This window comes from Dermochelys coriacea, chromosome 13, assembly GCF_009764565.3.
Source record: "Dermochelys coriacea isolate rDerCor1 chromosome 13, rDerCor1.pri.v4, whole genome shotgun sequence".
NCBI classification, from domain to species: Eukaryota; Metazoa; Chordata; order Testudines; family Dermochelyidae; genus Dermochelys; species Dermochelys coriacea.
In genome coordinates, this window is record NC_050080.1 from 38,417,537 (window position 1) to 38,437,930 (window position 20,394).

At 65.1% G+C, this 20,394-nt stretch overlaps 4 protein-coding genes across 14 annotated transcripts; 3 read left to right on the top strand and 1 right to left on the bottom strand.

The window, feature by feature from the left end:
- Positions 1 to 35: 35 nt before the first annotated feature.
- TINF2 (TERF1 interacting nuclear factor 2) lies at positions 36 to 6,656 on the top strand. 5 transcript variants are annotated; one of them, XM_038370346.2, is made up of 11 exons: positions 36 to 192; positions 1,634 to 1,847; positions 1,931 to 2,032; positions 3,720 to 3,821; positions 4,365 to 4,475; positions 4,557 to 4,668; positions 4,899 to 5,013; positions 5,090 to 5,142; positions 5,489 to 5,550; positions 6,377 to 6,447; positions 6,525 to 6,656. In XM_038370346.2, exons 1-11 carry the CDS (start codon positions 164 to 166, stop codon positions 6,649 to 6,651), a joined length of 1,098 nt encoding a protein of 365 aa, XP_038226274.1. In that variant the 5' UTR covers positions 36 to 163; the 3' UTR covers positions 6,652 to 6,656. The 5 variants fall into 5 exon arrangements, with proteins under 5 accessions (XP_038226274.1, XP_043351901.1, XP_038226279.1 ...); XM_043495966.1 differs by having other exon boundaries at positions 6,377 to 6,439; positions 6,519 to 6,656; XM_038370351.2 differs by having other exon boundaries at positions 1,634 to 1,736.
- Positions 6,616 to 11,547, bottom strand: GMPR2 (guanosine monophosphate reductase 2). Of its 3 annotated transcripts, XR_006275447.1 has the most exons (10): positions 11,388 to 11,547; positions 11,146 to 11,268; positions 9,716 to 9,799; positions 9,186 to 9,359; positions 8,670 to 8,733; positions 8,233 to 8,339; positions 7,880 to 7,922; positions 7,642 to 7,798; positions 7,105 to 7,307; positions 6,616 to 7,071 (listed from the first exon to the last, which is right to left on the bottom strand). XR_006275447.1 is itself a non-coding variant. In XM_043495986.1 (9 exons), the coding sequence occupies exons 2-9, from the start codon at positions 11,188 to 11,190 to the stop codon at positions 7,175 to 7,177; spliced, it is 807 nt and encodes a 268-aa protein (XP_043351921.1). In that variant the 5' UTR covers positions 11,191 to 11,268; positions 11,388 to 11,547; the 3' UTR covers positions 6,616 to 7,174. The 3 variants fall into 3 exon arrangements, 2 of the variants coding, with proteins under 2 accessions (XP_043351921.1, XP_043351922.1); XM_043495986.1 differs by having other exon boundaries at positions 6,616 to 7,307; XM_043495987.1 differs by lacking the exons at positions 6,616 to 7,071; positions 7,105 to 7,307 and adding an exon at positions 7,314 to 7,445.
- Positions 11,548 to 12,410: 863 nt separating this feature from the next.
- Positions 12,411 to 15,163, top strand: LOC119842400 (NEDD8). The gene is made up of 4 exons (XM_038370468.2): positions 12,411 to 13,049; positions 13,497 to 13,544; positions 13,772 to 13,854; positions 14,847 to 15,163. The coding sequence occupies exons 1-4, from the start codon at positions 13,032 to 13,034 to the stop codon at positions 14,935 to 14,937; spliced, it is 240 nt and encodes a 79-aa protein (XP_038226396.1). The 5' UTR covers positions 12,411 to 13,031; the 3' UTR covers positions 14,938 to 15,163.
- Positions 15,164 to 16,025: 862 nt separating this feature from the next.
- LOC119842399 (magnesium-dependent phosphatase 1-like) lies at positions 16,026 to 20,305 on the top strand. 5 transcript variants are annotated; one of them, XM_038370466.2, is made up of 6 exons: positions 16,041 to 16,369; positions 16,890 to 16,950; positions 18,401 to 18,511; positions 18,602 to 18,709; positions 19,852 to 19,937; positions 20,162 to 20,305. In XM_038370466.2, exons 1-6 carry the CDS (start codon positions 16,333 to 16,335, stop codon positions 20,302 to 20,304), a joined length of 546 nt encoding a protein of 181 aa, XP_038226394.1. In that variant the 5' UTR covers positions 16,041 to 16,332; the 3' UTR covers position 20,305. The 5 variants fall into 5 exon arrangements, with proteins under 5 accessions (XP_043351935.1, XP_038226394.1, XP_043351934.1 ...); XM_038370465.2 differs by lacking the exon at positions 16,041 to 16,369 and adding an exon at positions 16,440 to 16,662; XM_043496000.1 differs by lacking the exon at positions 18,401 to 18,511 and having other exon boundaries at positions 16,026 to 16,369.
- The last annotated feature ends 89 nt before the right edge of the window (positions 20,306 to 20,394 follow it).

A 20,394-nucleotide genomic window follows, 5' to 3' on the forward strand; every position in this document is an offset into this window, starting at 1 on the left:
GCGGGGCCTCCCATAAGGGGCGGGGCTGCGGCGGGAGCCACGTAGATTCGGCCGCCTCCGGCCCCACTCGCGCAGCCCGACCCGGAAGTGACGTGGGAGAGCGGCCTGACGGCGGGCGGCGCGAGCCGGGAAGAGCCGCCAGCGCCGCGGGCCGGGGCCAGCCATGGCCGGAACTGACGTGGGAAAAAACGCGTGAGCGGCGGTGGGGGCAAGAGGGTCCGGGGTGCGGACACGAGGGGCGGGGCCAGCGCTGGAAGCGGGACAGGGGGCGGGGCTAGAAGAGGGGCGGGTCCAGAGGCTGGAGCCGGGCGGGGCTCGGCTATTGGGGTTGGCAGTTGGGCAGGGCAGTGGAGCTGGAGAGGGGCGGGGCTAAAGAGGGGGCGGGGCAATAGGGATGGAGGCGGGGGGAGAGGCTAGAGAGGGGCTGGGGCGGGGCCAGAGGGGGGCAGGGTAGAGGAAGGGCGGGGCAGCGGGGCTGGAGGTGGGGAGGAGGAGGGGTGGGGCAGGGCAGCGGGGCTGGAGGTGGGGCGGGCGAGGGAGGGGCTGGAGGAGGGGGGCGGGGCAGCGGGGCTGGAGGTGGGGCGGGCGAGGGAGGGGCTGGAGGTGGGGAGGAAGAGGGGCGGGGCGGGGCGGGGCAACGGGGCTGGAGCTGGGGCGGGCGAGGGAGGGGCTGGAGGAGGGGGGCGGGGCAGCGGGGCTGGAGGTGGGCGGGCGAGGGAGGGGCTGGAGGTGGGGAGGAGGAGGGGCGGGGCGGGGCAGCGGGGCTGGAGGTGGGGCGGGCGAGGGAGGGGCTGGAGGTGGGGCGTGCGAGGGAGGGGCAGCGGGGCTGGAGGTGGGGCGGGCGAGGGAGGGGCTGGAGACGGGGAGGAGGAGGGGCGGGGCGGGGCGGGGTAGCGGGGCTGGAGATGGGGCGGGCGAGGGAGGGGCTGGAGGGGCGGGGCGGGGCAGCGGGGCTGGAGGTGGGGCGGGCGAGGGAGGGGCTGGAGGTGGGGCGTGCGAGGGAGGGGCAGCGGGGCTGGAGGTGGGGCGGGCGAGGGAGGGGCTGGAGATGGGGAGGAGGAGGGGCGGGGCGGGGCAGCGGGGCTGGAGGTGGGGCGGGCGAGGGAGGGGCTGGAGGTGGGGAGGAGGGGCGGGGCGGGGCAGCGGGGCTGGAGGTGGGGCGGGCGAGGGAGGGGCTGGAGACGGGGAGGAGGAGGGGCGGGGCGGGGCGGGGTAGCGGGGCTGGAGATGGGGCGGGCGAGGGAGGGGCTGGAGGAGGGGGGCGGGGCAGCGGGGCTGGAGGTGGGCGGGCGAGGGAGGGGCTGGAGGTGGGGCGTGCGAGGGAGGGGCTGGAGATGGGGAGGAGGAGGGGCGGGGCGGGGCAGCGGGGCTGGAGGTGGGGCGGGCGAGGGAGGGGCTGGAGGAGGGGGGCGGGGCAGCGGGGCTGGAGGTGGGCTGGGCGAGGGAGGGGCTGGAGGTGGGGCGTGCGAGGGAGGGGCAGCGGGGCTGGAGATGGGGCGGGCGAGGGAGGGGCTGGAGGAGGGGCGAGGCAGTGGGGCTGGAGATGCTGCTAGGGGACCTGGAAGTGGGGTGGGGGGAGACAGCCTGGCTGCCCCTCTCCACTCTGACCTTTCCTCTGTCTCTCTCCCCCCAGGCGGGTGGCAGGGGGCAGCATGCCAGCCCCCCCCAGCCAGGACCCCTGCGCCCCCCTGCGGCTGGCCGCAGCAGCTGCCTGGCAGGTGGTGCGGGCGCGGCAGGTGCGCGACTTTCCGCGGGTGCTGGGGCTGCTGGAGGCCGTGGGGCAGGCGGCCCCCGACATCGTCCGCTTCCGCCACTACGCCCGGCTGCGCCTGGGCCTGCAGGCTGCGGTAAGGGGGGGCCGCTGCCCCCGCCCCCCCACCTCCCCCCCCAGCTCCGGCCCGCTAGCACAGTGTGCTCTGCTCCCCCGCAGGTGATCATGGGGATGCTGCAGGAGGAGCAGCCGGACGGGAAGATCTACCACGCCGTGGACACCTACTTCCCCGAGGGCGAGCACCAGCGCCACCCGCTGGCCGTGAGTCCCGCCCTGCAGCGGGGGATGGCTCTCCGGGCACCACACGGCACTAGGGGGCGCTGCACTGCAGGGAGCGGGGCGGGGGGATCATCAGGGGGCGCTCTCCCCTGGCCGTCCGACCTGGCCCCAGCATGGCACTAGGGGGCACTGTGCTGTGCTGCACGGAGCGGAGAGGGGCGGGTCTCAGTGGGGCACTCTCCCCCCACACTCAGTGCTGGCACTAGGGGGCGCTGCGGGGAGGGGCGGGGGTTCAGTGGGGCGCTCTCCCCCACACTCAGTGCTGGCACTAGGGGGCGCTGCGGGGAGGGGCAGGGGTTCAGTGGCGCGCTCTCCCCCCACACTCAGTGCTGGCACTAGGGGGCACTGTGTGGAGGGGTGGGGGCTCAGTGGGGCGCTCTCCCCCCCCACTCAGTGCTGGCACTAGGGGGCACTGCGGGGAGGGGCGGGGGTTCAGTGGGGCGCTCCCCCCCCACTCAGTGCTGGCACTAGGGGGCGCTGCGGGGAGGGGCGGGGGTTCAGTGGGGCGTTCTCCCCCCACACTCAGTGCTGGCACTAGGGGGCGCTGTGGGGAGGAGCGGGGGTTCAGTGGGGCGCTCTCCCCCCCACTCAGTGCTGGCACTAGGGGGCACTGTGGGGAGGGGCGGGGGTTCAGTGGGGCGCTCTCCCCCCCCACTCAGTGCTGGCACTAGGGGGCACTGTGGGGAGGGGCGGGGGTTCAGTGGGGCGCTCTCCCCCCCCGCTCAGTGCTGGCACTAGGGGGCACTGCGGGGAGGGGCGGGGGTTCAGTGGGGCGCTCTCCCCCCCCGCTCAGTGCTGGCACTAGGGGGCACTGCGGGGAGGGGCGGGGGTTCAGTGGGGCGCTCTCCCCCCCCGCTCAGTGCTGGCACTAGGGGGCACTGCGTGGAGGGGTGGGGGCTCAGTGGGGCGCTCTCCCCCCCCACTCAGTGCTGGCACTAGGGGGCGCTGTGGGGAGGGGCGGGGGTTCAGTGGGGCGCTCTCCCCCACCACTCAGTGCTGGCACTAGGGGGGCACTGTGGGGAGGGGCGGGGGTTCAGTGGGGCGCTCTCCCCCCCACTCAGTGCTGGCACTAGGGGGCGCTGCATTGCGGGCAGGGAGCGCTCTCCCCTGGCCATCAGAGCTGGCCCTGCATGGCACTAGGGGGCACTGCGTGGAGGGGTGGGGGTTCAGTGGGGCGCTCCCCCCCCACTCAGTGCTGGCACTAGGGGGCGCTGCGGGGAGGGGCGGGGGTTCAGTGGGGCGCTCTCCCCCCCTCTCAGTGCTGGCACTAGGGGGCGCTGCGGGGAGGAGCGGGGGTTCAGTGGGGCGTTCTCCCCCCACATTCAGTGCTGGCACTAGGGGGCGCTGCAGGGAGGGGTGGGGGCTCAGTGGGGCGCTCTCCCCCCCACTCAGTGCTGGCACTAGGGGGCGCTGCGGGGAGGGGCGGGGGTTCAGTGGGGCGTTCTCCCCCCACACTCAGTGCTGGCACTAGGGGGCGCTGCATTGTGGGCAGGGAGCGCTCTCCCCTGGCCATCAGAGCTGGCCCTGCATGGCACTCGGGGGCGCTGTGGATGGGGAGGCTGGTTCCCGTGCTGTGTTGCTGCTGGGCGCCGCGCTGCACCCTAGAGGTGGCTGCATTTCAGCAGCTGCTTGGACCCAGGGGCCTCACGTCCTGCTGCCCCCCGCCCAGACCGCCCGGGACCTGCGCCTGGTGGGAGAAGCCCAGGAGACCTTCCGGGAGCTGGTGCTGGGGCTGCTGAGCGACCGGCAGCATCGGGAGACCTACGTGGAGGTGAGCAGGGATGGGGCGTGGCCTGGAGGGGCTCTGGAGGATACAGGAGGTGGGAAATTGGGTGCTGCAATGTGGGTGTGTTGGGGGCACAGGTGGGGCTGGTGGGCTGTGCTGGGGAGCGCAGAGGGTTGGAGGCATGGGGGGCTATCCTGGAGTGCAGGAGGTTGGGAGGCTCAGGGAGTTGAGGGGCTGTGCCAGAGGATGTGGGGCACAGGGAGCTGGGGAGCTGTGTCAGGGGGTTGGGGGCACACAGCTGGGGGGCTGTGCCAGGGAGCACATGGGGTTGGGGGGCACACAGGGTGCTGTGCCAGGGAGAAATGGGGGGCTGTGCCAGGGGGGCACAGGAGGTTGGGAACACAAGAATCTGTGTCAGGGGGTTGGAGCGCACGGAGAGTTGGGGGGCTATGCCAGGGGGCACCCAGGGTTGGGGGGCCCGTGGGGGGGGCCCAAGGGGGCAGGGACTGTGGGCACAGAGCTGGGGGCCTGTGCCGAGGGCACATGGTGTTGAGGGGTCTCACGCTGACGTCTGTGCTCTCGCGGCAGGAACAGCTGGAGGCCGAATATGGGGAGCCCTTCCTGGGGGGGCTGGAGGGGCTGCTCTACGAGTATCTGGTGCGCCTGGAGAGCTCCCTGTCCCCGCCCCAGCTCCAGCAGGTATGAGGAGGGAATGGGGGGGAGTGGGAAGGAAGTGGGGGTCACTTCTGGATCCCACACTCTAATCCCCCCTTCCCTCAGCTGCAAGAGGCTGCCTGGAGCGAGTGCCCCCTGGCTGGGAACCCCCAGCGCCCCCCAGAGCTCAGCGTCCTGGCCCAGTACCTCACTGACATGGGCCACCACCAGCACACAGGTAGGCAGGGCTTTGGGGGGGCACGCCAGTGGATGGGGGGGCTTTGGCGGTATGGGGCACATGGCTGGGGGAAGTGTTTAGGGGGCGGGGTACATGGGTGGGTGGGAGCACCTAGGGGTGTGGCATGTGGCTGGGTGGGAGCGACTGGGGGGGGCAGGACTCATGGGGCAAGACATGGGGGGGCAGAACTCATCCCAGGCTCCACCCACTTCCCTTCTCCCCCCCCCCAGGCTCGGTGACCAGCACACCCTCCCTGCCCCAGCCGGGGGCGGAGCAGCCACTGTCCAGGACGCTGGGGTCCCACCAGAGGCAGAGCCAAGAGGGGGCAGCACCCGTGCAGGAAGAGTGAGTCTGTCCCCACCCCACTCCCTGTCCCCTCTCACCTTCCGCCCTGCTCACCCCCTCCCCTCTCTGCCCCCAGGATGCCCCCCAACCTTGGCCTGCACTGCCAGCCGCCCGGAGAGCAGGACCTGGGTAGGTATCGGCTGCTCGGAAAGGGGGGAACCCAGGCGGCCAGGTGGGGTCCCCCAACGCAGCGACCAGGACAGGGAGGAATCCCGGGTCCGGGGGGGTGGATGTTGTCATTCTCTGGCCTTTTTCCCCCCGCCCCCACAGGAGCAGGGGCCAGTGGTGAACCCAGGAGTCCGTGTGTATGTCCCCACCCCCATGCCAGGAGGAACCAGGAGCCTGGGTGTGTCCCAGTGGTGAACCCTGGGGGAGGGGTGCACATGTGTCCCCATCCCCACACACCCCTGCGAGACCGAGGATGGGTTGAACCCAGGCTTCCGGGGCTACATGTGTAACCCCCTGCTCCCCCCAGACACAAGCAGGGACATCGTGTGGGAGTCGGAAGAGGAGGAGAGCTGCTGCCCCCGCAGGAAGGTGAGCGAGTGGGGGGGCAGGAAATACTGCCAGCACTCAGGCTAGTGCAGAGCGGCTTGGGGGTCTGGGGGCTCAAGGGGGGCGGTTGAAGCTTGGGGGCGGTCAGGGGTCACTTGGGGGCCAGGCTCTCAGAGGGCTTCAGGGGTCACTTGGGAGAGTTCAGGGGTCACTCAGGGGGCCAGGCTCTCACACTGGGGTTCAGGGGCAACTTGAGGGGGCAGGCTCTCAGGCTGGGCTTCAGGGATCACTTGGGGGCTTCAGGGGTCACTCAGGGGGCCAGTTCCAGGCTAGAATTCAGGGGTCACTTAGGGGGTTCAGGGGTCAGTCAGAGGGTCTGGCTGTCAGGCTGGGCTTCCGGGGCCACTCAGGGAGGCCAGGTTCTCACACTGGGGTTCAGGAGTAACTTGGGAGTTCAGGGGCCCCTCGGGGTTCAGGGATTACTTGGGGGGCCAGGGTTTCAGGGGGCTTCAATGGTCACTCAGGGGGGTTTAGGGGTCATGTGGGGGGTCTGGCTCTCGGGGTTTCTGGAGTCACTCAGGGGGCCAGTTCTCACACTGAGGTTCAGGGGTCACTCGGGGGCCCAGGCTTTCACACTGGGGTTTAGGGGTAACTTGAGGGGGCAGGCTCTCAGGCTGGGCTTCAGGGATTTGGCGGGGGACCCAGCTGTCAGGGGTCACTCAGGAAGTCCAGGGGTCACTTGGGGGACCAGGCTCTCACCCTGGGGTTCAGGGGTCACTCAGGGGGCCAGGCTCTCAGGCTGGGTTCAGGGGTTACTAGGGGGGCCTGCTCAGACCCCCTCACTCACACACGCCCCCGTCGCCCCCAGGCCAGCTACCAGCGCACACGGCACAACACCCTGATCCCCACCTTCTCCAACCACCTGGACCCCCCGGGCAGGTGAGTGACCCTCCGTGTGCCCTGGGGACGAGGGACACTCCTGAGCCCCCCCACCCACTCTCCCTCTCTCTCTGCAGGTGCCCTGGCTGCTGCGCTCCCGGGGCCCTGCCCCCTCTAGGGGGGGCAGCTCCCCCACCCCACGGCACAGACGCATCAGCCTCCGGAGCGTGCCCCACAAAGCCTTTTATTGGTGACACCAAATAAACATGATTCAGCCTGGTCCCCCCCCCCTCAGTCTCCTTCATTTGGAGGGTGCCCCATAGCCCTCCTCTGGCGGAGCAGGGGGAGACACCCTTTGGGGGGATGGGACCCCTGGAGGAGACAGGGAGGGAATTACAAGTCCCTTCTGCCCCCCTTAACGTCAGGGGCTGCTCCGGGGAATGGAATGATCCGGGAAAATTCGGAGATCCCTTGGCTCTGTCCCCTTCATCCTGGGGGGGCAGGGCTGAGCGCTGCTGCCCCCATGCTTTCAGGAGGGAAATATTGGGGTGCCCAGAGCAGGGGGTTCTTCATGGCTGGGCCTCAGCCTCTCAAAGAGGAGGATCAATAGGCAAAACTCCTCAGGGTGGGGCCTGACCCTCGAAGTTGGGGTTCATTATGGGGCCCTGATCCCCTGGAGCTGGGATGCGCTGGGGGATCCCTGCCGCTGGAGCTGGGGTGTGCTGGGGGCCCCTAGTCCCCTGCCCCGAATGGGGGGGACCCTAGGGGTGATGCGGATGAAGGTGGTTCAGCGGCTCCTCTCCTTCAGCTTCGCTGCGCCCACATAGGAGCAGGTGGAGCGGAGCCCGCCCAGCATGTCCTGTAGCGTGTGCCCCACGGAGCCCTGGAATGGCACCTCCTCCGCCCGGCCCTCCGACGCCCTGCGGGGGAGAGCGTAAGAGCCCCACGGCGCCCCTCAGGAGGAGAGCATGAGAGCCCCCAGGCGCCCCCCGGGAGAGAGCCTGGCCTGCCCCACAGCGCCCCGGAACGGCACCTCCACCATCCGGCCTTCCGACGCCCTGCAGGGGAGAGCATGAGAGCCCCATGGCACCCCTCAGGAGGAGAGCCCATCCCCAAAGCCCCTCCCAGGGACAGCCCAGCCTGTCCCACCTCCACCTCCTGCCCCCAGTAACCCCCTGGGGAGATCCCAGCCCTCCCCACACAGGCCCTGCCCCACTCTCACAGCGCCCCCTGCAGAGCGAGGCTGGTCCATACCTGTACTCTGCCACTCCCCCAGCATATTTCTTCATAGCCACATCGGAGCTCATCCCATAGAAGAGTTTGTATTTCTTACCCCCCCAATCAGCTCCCCCCCCCGACTCCATGTGTCTTGCCAGCATCCCCCCTAGCATGACAAAGTCTGCGCCAGCACCTGCAACCACAAGAGGGGGGCTTGTGAGGTAACAGGACCCCCAGCTTGCTCAACCCAAGGTGGGAGGTGGGCTGCACTTACCAAATGCCTTACCCATGTCCCCTGGACAACAGCAGCCCCCATCCTACGGGAGAGAGACAGAGAGAGCAATCAGGAGGGGAAACTGAGGCACTCCCCTGCTCAGGCCAGCCATGGAACCCAGGAGACCTGGCTCCCAGCCTCCCTGCTCTAACCACAGGACTCCGCTCCCCTCCCAGAGCCGGAGAGAACCCTGGAGTCTTGGCTCCCAGTCCCCTGCTCTAACCACTGGACCCCCCTCCCCTCACCGTGCCCGATAGAACCCAGGAGTCCTGGCTCCCAGTCCCCTGCTCTAACCACTGGACCGCCCTCCCCTCCCCTTGCCAGATAGAACCCAGCCATCTGGTGCTGCTCACCGAGATGATGTGCCCGTTGAGGCCATGGGCTGCATCGGCACGTGCCAGGACAGCGCTCAGCTGGGGGTACCCCATCCCTGTCTTCTTCCGAGTGGTACAGACCGAACCTTGACACAGCAGCGATGGGCATCAGTGCCCACCAGTGGGCGAGAGCACCCCACTGATGGGGATCCCCTATCCTGCTGAGATGGTCCAGCCCCCTGTGGGGGGTGTATCCCCCCCTGCCTCCCCATCAAGCTGAGATGGTCCAGTCCTCCCATCCCCCGGGGTGTGTGTATCCCCCTCATCCTGCTGAGATGGGCCAGCCCCCACAGGGTGTGTGTATCCCCCATCACGCTGAGATAGTCCAGTCCCCCCCCGCCCCCCACTCCCTGGGGTGTGTGTATCCCCCTCATCATGCTGAGATGGTCCAGCCCCCCCAGGTTTTAGCCCCGCCCCTGGTCCGATGCCCACTATGAGAGGATCAGCTCCTCCACCATCTCCCGTCACCACGTTCCCAGCCTGCAGGGAGAGCAGAGAGTCCTCAAGCCCCCACAAGCCCAGGGGTGGGGGGCAGTGGAACGTACCATCATGGTGGGGAGGGCTGTACATACCAGGGGTGGGGTGTGTGTTCATGGTGGTGGTGTTCATACCATGATGTGATTGACAGGGGAGTATGTACCATGATGGTGGTGTTGGTCAGGGGAGCGGGGGCAACGGTGTGATTGACAAGGGGTACATACCATGAGGGTGGTACCAGCTGGGGGCAGTATGTACCACCATGTTGTGACTGGAAGGGATGGGGGGGTACGTACCACAATGATGCAATTGGTGGGGGAGAGGACAGTACGTACAATGATGGTGGTAATGGCCCGGGCTGGGCTGGTACATACTAACCCTGTATGACTGACGCGGGGGAGGTGGAGCGGTACCAACCATGACTGTATGACTGACGGGGGTGAGGCGGTGCGTACCATGATGGTGTGGTCGGGGAAGCGTTTGCGCACCTCCCGCAGGAACTGGACAAAGTGCTCCGAGTAGCCATTGGCCACGTCCAGGCAGATGTAGCACACCTGGGGTAGGGCCTCCAGGATCTTCTCCAGCTGCTCCAAGTCTGAGGGGCTGGTGCCTGAACTAGCCACCACGTGCTGGGGAGAGACACTGATGTGAGGACACTCCGAGACAGACCTCCAGAAGTAAGATCTGGGGAGGAGGGAGTTGGGATGGCTTCCTGGGGCAATCCGGGAAGAGTAGGGTGATCTGTGGGGGAAGGGAACTCCCTGGCAGTGGGGTACTGGGATTGTTTTCTGGGGAGAGAACATCCCCCCGAGGCAATAAGGAGGAAGTGGGGGCAGGATGGGATGGCTCCCCATAGAGCAGGAGACCCCCCTGGGGCAGTTTGGGGGAAGCGGGGGCTAGGATGGCTCCCAGGACAGCATCGGGGTTCATTCCCCTGGAGGTAGTTGGGGGTGTGGGGGTGGGGCCAACACCCCACCCCGTGCACCTGCAGGCAATCGGGCTCCCGGGCAGCAAACTCCTCCCACTCCTCCAGCTCGTAGTGCTTGTAGATGGCAGTAAAGAGTGAGAACTGGGGAGAGAGGGGGATATGGGGGTATGACACTGAGTACAGGGACACCCTCACCCCAACATCCCATCATAATGGAATGATCCACCAAGAGAAAAGATTCCCCCCCCCATAATGGAATTGCCAACCAGGAACAGAGATATCCTTGCACCCCATGTAACGGAGCAACCCACCAAGGAGATATAATGGAACAGAGAAAAGAAAATTCTTCCCTTTGCTATAATGGAACAGCCCAAAATCATAGTCATGAACTCCCCTTCGTATAGTGGAAGATTCCAGGGGAGATCCTAATTGTTGATTGGCTGTGCACTTAATCAGGTAGTTTACAGTGCTGCTTCAGCCTTGAGGGGAGGGGGGGGATCCCTCATGCTGATTGGCTGGGAAGTCAATCACATGGCTTATAATGCTGTGTGAGGAAGCGGGACTGTTCTTAATGTTTCCTCTGAATAGTGTGGGGGTGCCTCAGTTTCCCTATGGCAGTTCTTAAGTCTCTAGGTGGTGGGATAAGGGTGTATGATCGTTGCAGAGCCCTAGAGGGCAGGTGTGTGCAGGGGTCTGGACACAGAGAAGGGCTGACACCCTGTTTCCTGGCAGCTGATGGACTGGCCCTTCCCCCCTGCAAGGTGAGAGCTAAAGGGTTGGAGAACAAAGGAATCAGGTGACCTCCTGGCCCGGGAAAGGGACAAAGCCCAGAGGAGGGGGGACTGGAGGGGGAGTCAGTTTGGGGCCGGCTGGGGACAAGGAGTGTAGTGCAGATGTCTGGCTCACTGCTCCCCCAAAACGGACCCAGCTGAGGGGTCCTGTTCTCTACACCTACAAGCTCTGTTTTAGACCATGTTCCTGTCATCTAATAAACCTCTGTTTTACTGGCTGGCTGAGAGTCGCGTCTGACTGCGGAGTTGGGGTGCAGGGCCCTCTGGCTTCCCCAGGACCCCGCCTGAGCGGACTCACTGTGGGAAGCGCACGGAGGGGCAGAGGATGCTGAATGCTCCGAGGTCAGACCCAGGAAGGTGGAAGCCGGGTGAGCTGTGTGTCCTGCAGACAGTTGGCTCCCAGAGAGGAGACTTCCCCAGAGTCCTGACTGGCTTCATAGGGAGCAGTTCCAGAGCATCACCTGGGGACTCTGTGACCTGCTGCTACAATCCTGCAGGGAGGAGGGGGGAGCCCTGATGCTGAATGGCTGGGGCAGTTAATCACATGGTGTATGACTTGCCCCAGGGTTGGTTGGGGGGACCCCCAGTGCTGACTGGCTGGGAAGAAGAACACATGGGTGTGTGTGGATCCCCATTGCTGATTAGCTAGGGAATCAGTGATACAGGAAACGGCTGGGGGATCCCTGGGTCAGGTACCTTGCAAAGGGCTTTGGCCATCTCGAAGGTGCCCACAGTGTCCATGTTGGCAGCGATGATGGGGATCCCACTATACGTCTGGTGCAAGTTGCGGAAGGTGAACGATCAGAGGAGATCCACCTATGCCAGAGAGGTGGAGAGGCGCTAGCAGGGTACCCAGAGGAAGAACCCTAAGGGTGCACCATATCTGCCCCCAGGCACTCAGGGATAGGCTCTGGGTCTCCCCCCAGGAAGGCCTGGGGGCTCCTAGCAGAGCAAGAGATTTCAGTGTGCTGCTCTTGGGTCTCAGCAAGACGTCCTTGAAGTCCAGCTTTTTATCTATGTGCGGTAGGGTTGGGGAGGCAGAGACTGTGGCTCAGGACAGGCTGGGGAGACTTCTCCACAATCCCAGGGGACCTGGCGCCCTGCTCTAGGTGCCTTACGGGGACTGGGCTTGAGGCTCAGCAACCAGGCGTCCATCATGAATCCACTGTGGTGCTCTGAAGGAGAAAAGCAGAAGGGTGACTGGCTAATAATAAGACAACAAGCCCCCAGATCTGATGGCCTCACCTGAGGCGACTCCCCATGGTCTCGTGCACGGTGGGTCCTGGCTCAATGTGCTGGAGGGCAAGTTGCCAGAGATCCCAGAGTTAAGTCAAGTCTAACAGTCCCAATTTTGGGTCCTTATCCCCACCACAACCTCTGACCCCATCATGACTTCCGACACCACTGCTAACGACAGTTCTGCCTCGGCAGCCGACCCCCACTGTATCTCTGGCCCTACAATGACCCCCATCTAGTTCACGACTTCTGTCCCCTTCATAATCTCAGCCCCCGCACTGAAACCCCTGACCAGGGCGTAACCTCCATGTTGTGGCCTGCCACCTGTGACCTCTGACCCCTTTGGAACGCTGATTCAGATACCGCCATGACCTCTGACCTCTGACCCCCTCCCAGCCTCCTTCCTGCCGCGCAAACTGTCCTAACCGCTGACCCCAAGGCTGCCTCTGTGACCTCTGACCCCATCACCAGCGTCTCAACCTGGCCCAGCCCATCTCGCCATTGGGGGCTGAGCCTGGGCGCTGACCCCAGCACCACCCCCGCCAGGCCACCCCTTAAAGGGCCGGCATGACCAACGCCAACCCTGTGTCGCCACCCCTGCCCGCCACCCCCACTCTGCGGCAGGCCTGGAACCCAGACTGGCAACGCGGGGTTAATTTTGTGGGGGGCCCATAGGTGCGCCGGTGGGGGCCCCACTTCCGGTGCGCCCCTCCCCCTCCACTTCCGGTGGTGGCTACCAGCGCCGCGCAGAGATCGACAGTCAGCCTCAGCGGCGCGATCGAGCGCCCCGCCCCTTGCCCAGGCCGCTGCCGGGCGCGGTGCCTTGCGGGAGGGGCGCGGGCGGCCGGCGGGACTACATCTCCCGTGAGGCTAGGCAGCCATTTGTGTGCGCGGCGCCTCATGGGAAATGCAGTCCCGCCCCTTGCCGTTCTCCAGGACTAATGGGTGTGAGCGGACTACAACTCCCATCATGCACCGCGAAGGCGAGGCCCCCTCAGACCCGCCGGTTTTATTTATCATGCTCCTTTGCGCCTCCCGCGCTCTTAGCCCCGCCGAGCCGCTTTGCGTCATGGGAAATGTAGTCCGGTCCCCGGTCGTGCTGGGGTAACAGCTGGGCGGCCTCTGCGCTGCCGCATGGGAGCTGTAGTCTCTCGCCTTGTTCTGACCTGGGGGCGGGGCTGAGGGGACCACAGCTCCCGTCTTGCCCCGCGGGGCCGGGCTGGACCGGTGGAGGAAGTGACGTCAGGGAGAGGGCCGCGCGCGCGGAGGCTGCTGGGTAAAAGCCTCAGAACGGCGGGGGGCTCGGTTCTGGTTCCGGGTCAGAGGTGAGGAGTTGCCGGGACACGATGCTGATCAAAGTGAAGGTGAGCAGGGGACCCCGGCGCGGGGGCTGCTGGGAAGTGGGGGCGGCGGGTGAGCAAGAGTTGATGCCCCAGAGCATCCTGGGATAGGTGCTGCCCACTCCCTGCCCTGGTGCATGCTGGGAGAACAGGCTGACAGCAGGGTGTGACCCCCCCATATCCTTGGGGGCCAGGGGCTGGCCCTGCCCTGCCCTAGTGCATGAGGGGTGAAGGGGGGGCTCTCAGGGGTTTGCATGGGGAGGCAGAGCAAGTGAGCAAGAGTTGGTGCCCCAGTGCATGATGGGAAAGCCGGGTCCCCAAGGGCATTGTGGGAGAAGCTTGCAGTACCTCTCTCAGCTCTGGTGCACGATGGGCTAGAGGGGCAGGGAGCGTGGGGACAGTCCAGCCCCTGTGCACCGGGGGAATCCTGGGGGAGCTGCTGCTAACCGGGGCTTCCCCTGCTGCTTCCAGACGCTGACTGGGAAGGAGATCGAGATCGACATTGAGCCCACAGACAAGGTACCTGTCCTGAGGGGGTAGGGCTGGGGGAGACCCTGCCCTTCTGGAAACCCTTCCCCCATCCCATTCTCCTGGGATCCAGCATTCAGACCTGCCCCCTCCATCCCTTCCCCGCTCTCCTGGGATCCAGACCTTGGTCCTGTCCCCTCTGCCCCAGAAGCCCCTGGGGGAGGGAGTTATTCATGGGGGGGAGTTCTCCCAGCTTTCACCTCTCTCTCGTACCCCAGGTGGAGCGGATAAAGGAGCGTGTGGAGGAGAAGGAGGGGATCCCACCCCAGCAGCAGCGTCTCATCTACAGCGGCAAGCAGATGTGAGTGGGAGGGAGGGGCGCGATGGTCGATGCAGCCCAGGGCCATTCTGGGATATCGGAAGTGCAGCAGCCCCTGGTGCATTGTGGGATAGGTTCTGCTCCCACTCCCAGCAGAACATTCCCTAGCGCATTATGTGATAGAATCCAAGCGATCTGGCTCCTAGCCCCCTGTGCTCTAACCACTAGACCCCACTCCCCTCCCAGAGCTTGGAACAGAACCCAGACATCCTGGCCCCCACCCTCCCTCCTCAGCAGTAGCTTTGCCTGCCTCCCCTGCCAACCCCTCCAGGCTCTGCCCCACCCTGGCAGGTGCCGTCCATCTCCCAGACCCCCCAGTGGGATCTCCTGGCAGAGAGAGAGAGACGGAGGCCACAGCAGGGGGCTGGCCCCACTGAGGACGCACCCTCTGCGCAGAGCCGGTTCTAGGGGCACGGACCAGCTTTTCCTAGCCATCAAGCTGTTGGCATGGCCAACTCCTGGCACGCCGGCAGAGAGTCTCGCCCCGTTTGGGTACCCCGGAGACGCTTTACCGTGTATCCCCGTTGCCGCCGGGCCGGCTGCTGCCTCCGCTGGGCAATGGGTACCGTTGCTTTGCGTGGCGTGGATGGATATGTCCGTGCTCCAGGCCAGTAAAATCCCCATTCCTGCTGCCGGGGCCAGCTCGGTGGCCTGCTGCCTCCGGGACATGTTGGCAGCACCTGTGAGGAACGATGTGTTTGGGCTCTGCACCGTGCCACGCCTCTCAGGTCGCCAGGGGTTTCAGGGCACCTGACAAGAGGCTCTTGGGCTGAATGTTCACACTACGGGGAAGGGGGTGCCCTTTGCCAGCTGGCATAAAGGGCTGTTAGGGCCACCACCTCTAACCCACTAGCCCGCACTCCCCTGGGGTAGAACCCCGGAGTCCTGGCCCCACCCCCATGGCTGGCAACTGTGTGGTGGCTATGCCTGGCTCATGGCCCCTCTGTCTGTGTGTCCCTCCATCCGCCCTGCAGGAACGACGAGAAGACTGCGGCCGACTACAAGATCCAGGGTGGCTCCGTCCTCCACCTGGTCTTGGCTCTGCGGGGGGGGCAGCTACGGTGATGGGACCCCCCTCCTGGAGCAACAGAGCCCCCCACACGTACCCCCTGCTCTACTAGCGCTGTCCGGATGGCTGCTTCCCCCTCCCCCATGGACTCTCAGTGTGGGTGGCCGTCCGTGGGGGGCTGGGGTGGCGTGGCTGTAGCAGTGGCCGGCGCTCGGGGGTCGCCGTTGGTGTCTTGTTCCTTGTGTTTGGATCGCTGAGTGTTAATAAAGGTGTCTCAGTGCAGCAGGGTGTGGAGATGCAGCTGCTTCTGGGGTGGGGAGGTGGGGCTGTTTACAGGGAGACCCCTCGCCCGGTGCTGAGACATGGCCCCTCTGTGGGGAGCTGGTTATACAGGGTCCCCTTGCCCAGCATTGAGATGCAGCTGCTGGTGTGGGGTACGGCTGCTGGTATTTGGGGACCTGGTGCTGAGACGTGGCCCCCTCTGAGGTGGGGAGGGGCTGGTTATACAGTGAGCCCCACTGAGAGGGGCCTGTCTGGGTGGGCGGAAGGGCTGGTTATATGGGGTACCTGAAGAGGCGCGGTCAGGGCGCCATGGGCCACCCACTTTTTACCAGCGTAAGGGCAAGCCGCGGTGGAGGGGGCAAGGAGGAGAAAGCGGGGGCCAAGGACTTGCAGTGAAGAGAGGGGGCGGAGAGGTAGGGCTGTGGTTTGGGCACCAATGGGTCCCCTCCTCTGTTAGGGAGCTTCCCTCATTCCTGCGGGGACCCCTCACCTGGCCCTGACATGCAGCTGACTCTGGTGGGGCGCAGGAGCCAGTTACACGGTGACCCCTCGCAGGGTGCTGAGCTGCAGCTGACTCTGGGGTGGTGGTGGGGGGCTGGTTACAGGGAGACCCCTCGTCTGGTACTGAGCTGCAGCTGGCTCTGGGGTGGTGTGGGGGGGCTGGTTACATGGGGACCCCTCGCCTGGCACTGAGCTGCAGCTGGCTCTGGGGTGGTGTGCGGGGCTGGTTACATGGGGACCCCTCGCCTGGCACTGAGCTGCAGCTGGCTCTGGGGTGGTGTGGGGGGGCTGGTTACATGGGGACCCCTCGCCTGGCACTGAGCTGCAGCTGGCTCTGGGGTGGTGTGCGGGGCTGGTTACATGGGGACCCCTCACTTGGCACTGAGCTGCAGCTGGCTCTGGGGTGAGTCTCTGCACTGGGCTCTTTAGCTCTGTCCCCTGGCTGTGCCCTGGCACGGGCGGGGTTAACTGCAGAACAGCCCGTCTAGCCTGAGTCTCTATGGCCCAACGCGTGAGGCCCAGCTGGCACAGCCCAGCCCACTCCAGCAATCCGACGGGTCCGCCCCATCCAGCCCAGAGGCTCCCCCTGTTCCCCGTCTATCCCTCTCTCCGGCCCCCAGACACCCCCCATCTCTCTCTGTTACCCTCCCTCCGACAAAGGGGACCCGATGTGCCACCTCCCTGGGCTGGTTGTGTTTGACCTGGGTGAGTTTGAGGTACAGGGGGAGGGGTTTGGGGGTCCCTGTGTAACAGCGGCGGGGGGAATCGAACCAGGGACCTCTGGAGCTTAGTGCATGAGCTAAAAGCCAACTGCCTGTTAGCCAAGGCTGTGGCAGACCCATTTAACTCTCTCTAGAGGTCTCAGTGCCATTAGAGCACCACCCCCAGGGGATGTGTGGGTTACACGTGTCCCCCGACTCTGGCTGGGATGCTGGAGGGGCAGAGGGGAGGTTTCAGGGGGGTCTCCCTACCGCCCTGCCTTTGGGTCCTAGCTCTGGGTGAGTTTGGGGCAGTTGGGGGGGTGACTGGAGGGTTTGGGGAGATCCGGGGGGGTGACGGGGTGATGGGGTCTGTGTCCCCAGAGATTGGGCTGGGATCCTGGGGGGGTAGTGTGGGGCACCCCCCAGTGGGGCATTTGCTAGGTGGGGTCTACCCAAAGCCCTGGGTTTGGGTCCTGCTGACGGGGGTCTCCATGGAGGGTGACGCTCCTCCTTTCTTGTTACAGATTACACCTTGTGGCCCTTCTGGGTTGACACCCACGTGGACCCCCCCTTCCAGCGGGGCAGGTGGGCAAGGGGAACATGGGGAGGGGGCAGGAGGGAACAGAAGTTGGCCTAAGAGGGAGGAGTGTAGGGGTAAGGTGGGGAGGGGCCAGGGGGCTATGGATGGGGATATAGGGGTTGGGGGGCTATAAGGGAGGGATATAGGTCATGGGAGGGGCTTTAGCAGGGTTGGAGGGGAGGGACTATAGGAGGTCGGGGCCATGGGGTTCAGAGGAGGTTATGGGGCTAAAGCAGGTCTGGGGGGCTATAAGGGAGTGATATATGAGGTCTGAGAGGGCCTATAGGGGGTCAGGAAGGTTATGAGGGAGGGGTATATGGAGTTAGAGGAGGTTATGGGAGCTATGGGGGGTTAGGGAGGCTATAAGGGAGGGATGCATGGGGTCGAGGACGGGCTATGGGGATCAGAGGAGGCTATAAGGGAGAGATATATGGGGAGGGGCTATGGGGGATGGGGCTATAGGAGGTCAGAAGAGGCTATAGGGGGTCGGGGAGGGGCTATGGGGGATGGGGCTATAAGGGGTCAGGGGAGGCTATAGGAGATCAGGGGAGGGGCTATGGGGGTCAGAGGTGGCTATAGGGAAGGGCCCTACCAAATTCAGGGTCCATTTTGGTCAATTTCATAGTCATAGGATTTTAAAAATCGTTAGTTTCATGATCCGAGATCTTGAAATCAGAAATGTCCCCTGCGGTGACCAGGGGAGTCCCGACCCAAAAGGGGGCTGTGGGGGGGGGGGTTTACACGATTCTTGTGGGGGGGGGGTTGTGATGTTGCCACCCTTACATTTGTGCTGCTGCTGCTGGTGGCAACACTCCAGGCCAGCAGCCCCCGCCCCCCATAACCCCTTTAGGGTCGGGACCCCCAGGTTGAGAAAAGTTCCCGTCCCCCCGCACAGTAAAAGCACGCAAGAGACCAGCTTTCACGGAGGAGACCAGACTTCACAGTCTGTGATACCTTGAATTTGGTAGAGTCCTAGCTATAGGGGTCAGAGAGGCTAGGGGAAGAAGCTATGGGGTCAGTGGAGATTATGGGGGCTATGGGGCCAGAGGGAAGGGGCTATAGGGGATCGGGCTATAACGGAGGGATATATGTGGCTTGGGAGGGGTTATATGGGGTCAGAGGCAGTTATGAGGGTTATAGGGACTATAGGGGGTCAGGGAAGGGATTATAGGGGATCAGAAGATGCTATGGGGACTATAGAGGGTAAGAGGGGTTATGGGGGATCAGGGGCTATGGGGGTCAGAGGGGAGGGACTACAGGGGATTGGGGGCTATGAGGGTCAGAGGAGGCTATAAGGAGCCATAGGGTGTGGAGGGGAGGGGCTAATCAGGAGCCATGGGGGGCTATAGGGGATCAGGGGCTATGGGGGTCAGAGGAGGCTATGAGGGGCCTTGGGGGGGTCAGAGGGGAGGGTACTGGGGCTCCAAGGAGTCGGGTAACCCCATCTGCCCCCAGGGCTGGCTCGGTGCTAGATGCGCGCAGCCACCCCGTCCGGCTGTATGCCGAGGTGCTGGCGGTGCTGGAGCAACTGCAGGACCTGGGCGTCCCCATGGCAGCCGCCTCCCGGTGAGTGTCTGACCCCCGCCCCCTGCACCCCCCTGCACCCCCCTGCACCCCCCAACACCCGAGCCCCTCTGACCGCCCCCTCCCCCCCAGGACAGGTGAGACCCGCGGTGCCACCCAGCTGCTGGAGCTCTTCGGCGTGCGCCACTTCCTGCGCCAGGTGGAGATCTACCCTGGGGGGAAGAGCGCCCACTTCCACAGGTACCCGCTGCACCCTCAAATCCCTCCACTTCCACAGGTACCTGCTGTACCCCCAAACCATGCTGCACCCCCAAGCCCCTCCACTTCCACAGGTACTCGCTGCACCCCAAACCCCTCCACTTCCACAGGTACCTGCTGCACCCCCAAACTGTGCTGCACCCCCAAGCCCCTCCACTTCCACAGGTACCGCTGAACCCCCAAACCGTGCTGCACCCCCAAGCCCCTCCACTTCCACAGGTACCCACTGCACCCCCAAGCCCCTCCACTTCCACAGGTACCTGCTGCACCCCCAAACAGTGCTGCACCCCCAAGCCCCTCCACTTCCACAGGTACGCGCTGCACCCCCAAACCCTGCTGTGCCCCAAACCCCTCCACTTCCACAGGTACCTGCTGCACCCCCAAACTCTGATGCACCCCTAAACCCCTCCACTTCCATAGGTACATGCTGCACCCTCAAACTGCATTGCACTTCCAAGCCCCTCCACTTCCACGGGTATGCACTGCACCCCCAAACCCTGCTGTATCCCCAAACCCCTCCACTTCCACAGGTACGTGCTGCACTCCCAAACTGCACTGCACCCCCAAAACCCCACCCCTCCACAGGTACCTGCTGCATCCCCAAACCCCCACCCCTTCACTTCCACAGGTACCTGCTGCACCCCCAAGCCATGCTGCACCCCCAAACTCCCACCCCTCCACTTCCGCAGGTACCCGCTGCATTTCCAAACCTGCTGCACCCGCAAGCCCCCACCCCTCCACTTCCACAGGTACCCGCTGCACCCCCATACCCCCACCCCTCCACAGGTACCCGCTGCACCCCCAAATGTCCTGCACCTCCACTTCCACAGGTACCCACTGCACCCCCACATTCCGCCAAACCCACCTCCATGGGTACCCACTGCACTCCCCATGCCTCCAAACCCCCCAACCCCCACCCCACCTTCTTTCACAGGTACCCCCAAGTCCCCAAAGCAGCAGGCACCCCCTGCAACCCTAAACACCACTCCCCCGCTGAGATCCAGCCTAGGGGGAAGAGCACCCACTTCCCCAAGTAACCCCCCAAAACCCCAACCACCACTGCACCCTTAACCCCCCCTGAACCCCTATACTGCCAGCCCTGAGTCTGCCCCTCCCTCACCCAGGCTGCAACAGGACACCGGGGTCCCCTTCGCCCAGATGCTGTTCTTCGACGACGAGGAGCGCAACATCCGGGATGTCAGCAAGCTAGGTGGGGAAGGCGAGGTGACCTCAGATTGCACCCCCCTGGCGTGCCCCCAGCCCTCCTGGGCAGGACTCCCCTGCCAGCCCCACATGGGTGAATGTTGGGGGAGGGTCCTGGGAGGGAATGGGGGGAGGGGTCAGGGACTGGGATGTTGCGGGGGGAGGGGAGCAAATGGAGGGGTGGAGGTGAATGGTGGGGGTCACCCCCTGTCTCTTCTTCTCCTCCCCCAGGTGTCACCTGCGTCCTGGTCCCCGATGGAATGACCCAGGCGCTCCTCACCCAGGGGCTGGAGGCCTTCACTCGCTCCTGCCCCCCTCACCAGTGTCCCCCGCAGCGTCCCCCCAAGGGGCAGAATAAACTTCAGAGTGACTGAGCCTCTGTGTCCCTCCATGTGTGCGGGGGGGGGGGGAAATTACAACTGCAGGCAAGGGTGTGTGATAACAACCTGCTGTGAGGGTGGGGT